The sequence below is a fragment of the Emiliania huxleyi genome (assembly GCF_000372725.1).
Source record: "Emiliania huxleyi CCMP1516 unplaced genomic scaffold EMIHUscaffold_2713, whole genome shotgun sequence".
Classification (NCBI taxonomy): domain Eukaryota; phylum Haptophyta; order Isochrysidales; family Noelaerhabdaceae; genus Emiliania; species Emiliania huxleyi.
The window spans coordinates 1-2,325 of NW_005199996.1; the positions used below are offsets into that span (position 1 = coordinate 1).

Below are 2,325 nucleotides of genomic sequence, written 5' to 3' on the forward strand. Positions count from 1 at the left end.
GAGCGCGGTCGGCGGCGTGCAAGCTGGCAGCTACGTATCAGGCCGGGGAGGAGGGAGGGAGACGGGAGAGGAGGGGCGCCGATCATCAGTTGATGATCTTGCCGGTCGGGTCGATGCGCTTGCCTCCAGGAGCGAGGCCGGTGACGGGGTCTGTGTTGTTTGGCCGGCGGAAGAGGAGGATGTGCGGCTCCGGCCTGAGGCGCGGCGGGCCAGAGGTATGAGTGCAAGGCACGCAACGGTCGCAGAGCCGCGGGCGCGCGCGCGCGTGCGCACTTGTGGATCGCGTAGTGACCCCAGCCTCGACTCTGCGTGACGCCGAGGCCGCGCCACTCCGTCTCTAGCAGCAGACGGCCCTTGGTCATCGTCTTCGCGATATGCTTGGGCAGGATGACGTGCCTGCGCGCGCGCGCGCGGCGTCGGATCGCGCGCACGCAGGGGGTTCGGGGCAACTGCCAAAAGCGGTGGCGGGTCGCTGCGCGCGAGCGGCGCCTGTACTCGTAGTCCTCGTCGGCGTACTTTTCAGAGTACTCGATGTCGTGCGACATGGCCTGCGGGGAGGGCAAGGAGGGGATGGGCGCTGAGGGGCTCGGAGGGGGCCCTGAGCAGCATCAGCATGAGCGGCAAGCCTTGAACAACGACGAAAGAAATACGAGCCCGGAGGAGCAGGAGAGCCCCACCTGTCCCCCTGCCTCATCGTCCTTCCAAAATCCTGCTCATGCAGGTTGGGACCCGGAGGGCCCAACTTCAGAATCGTGCTTTTTGGGTTGGGTTGTTGGGTTGGGTCGGGTTGGGCGCGGTTGGGTTGTTCCGCGTGAGGTTGGGTCGTCGGCGCGAAGGGTGAGGTCTCGACCGCCGCCGCTCACGCCAGCGGACGGCCACCATCGGTGTTTTTGGCTTCGCCACCGTCCAAGGCGTGCGCCATGCGCTCGCCGGCATCGAGCGAGCAACGTGATCGACCGAGCGGCTTGCTGTGTGGACGCCTTCTTCTGGCTCTCGTCGAGAGCGTTTTGCGTCCCGGCGGGTGGGAGATAGGGTGTCGTCTGATGTGTCACTGTGTACGTCACATCGGTCTTGATAACAAGCACGGTCGATCCGTCGAAGCGATACACTCGTTCCTATCACGCTGGAAGGCTTGCACGGAGCTCTGTGCCGGCACACAGAAGAGCCGTGCGGCAAGAGAAGAGCTCGATGGGGAGCGAGAGCCGTCAGATTTTCAGGTGTAACCTGAAGTCCGTCGCGATGCACTCAATCCCACCCGAACGAAAGCCTGTGGCTCTCTCGAACTCGTCGATATATTGCGGATGAACTGCTCTTCCCGCATAGCTTGCAGAGTCAGAGGCGCAGCGGAAAGGCTGCGAGTGCTCGACGAGTCTTGCGAGCTGCGCGGTCAAACCTGGGGGGAACTGACCGCATCAAGGCGGACTTCCGAAACCTGGGTGAGCACCTCTGGCAGTTCTCGCTCCCCATCGAGCTCTTCTCTTGCCGCACGGCTCTTCTGTGTGCCGGCACAGAGGTCAGAGCTCCGTGCAAGCCTTCCAGCGTGATAGGAACGAGTGTATCGCTTCGACGGATCGACCGTGCTTGTTATCAAGACCGATGTGACGCACACAGTGACACATCAGACGACACCCTATCTCCCACCCGCCGGGCCGCAAAACGCTCTCGACGAGAGCCAGAAGAAGGCATCCGCACAGCAAGCCGCTCGTCGGACAGGCGTGCTCGCTCGATGTCGGCGAGCGCATGGCGCACGCCTTGGACGGTGGCGAAGCCAAAAACACCGATGGTGGCCGTCCGCTGGCGTGAGCGGCGGCGGTCGAGACCTCACCCTTCGCGCCGACGACCCAACCTCACGCGGAACAACCCAACCGCGCCCAACCCGACCCAACCCAACAACCCAACCCAAAAAGCACGATTCTGAAGTTGGGCCCTCACCCTGTCCTCCCCCATCCCTCGTTTGGAGTTGTCTCTCTGTTTTCTTTCTTTCTTTACACACACAAGAAGAAGATTTCTTGTTGGTTAATAAAAATCTCTCTCTCACACACACACAAAACACAATGAACACGGGTGCCATACACAAAGCATGAGCGGGACCTTCAAGCAGCGATGAAAGAAACACGAATCGCCGCGTGACCTACTAGTGTCCCCAGCTATTTCGAGCCAGGTGTGGTGTGGACGCGAGAATAACTCCAAGCTCCGCCGTTCAGAGAGAGAGAGAGAGAGTTTTGAGAGAGAGATATTTTTGAAAACCAACACGGGGATACCCATCACTGAGCCGACGATGCTATGGGTAGCCCCGGGGTGGCGCCCACCCCCATACCCTCAGGC

The 2,325-nt window shown here is 61.5% G+C and overlaps 1 protein-coding gene across 1 annotated transcript; it reads right to left on the reverse strand.

Annotated features, from left to right (window-relative positions):
• Positions 1 to 85: 85 nt before the first annotated feature.
• Positions 86 to 545, reverse strand: EMIHUDRAFT_78357 (hypothetical protein; the record flags this gene model as incomplete). Its single annotated transcript, XM_005776794.1, has 2 exons — positions 86 to 194; positions 274 to 545. The coding sequence occupies 2 exons, from the start codon at positions 543 to 545 to the stop codon at positions 86 to 88; spliced, it is 381 nt and encodes a 126-aa protein (XP_005776851.1).
• Positions 546 to 2,325: the final 1,780 nt, after the last annotated feature.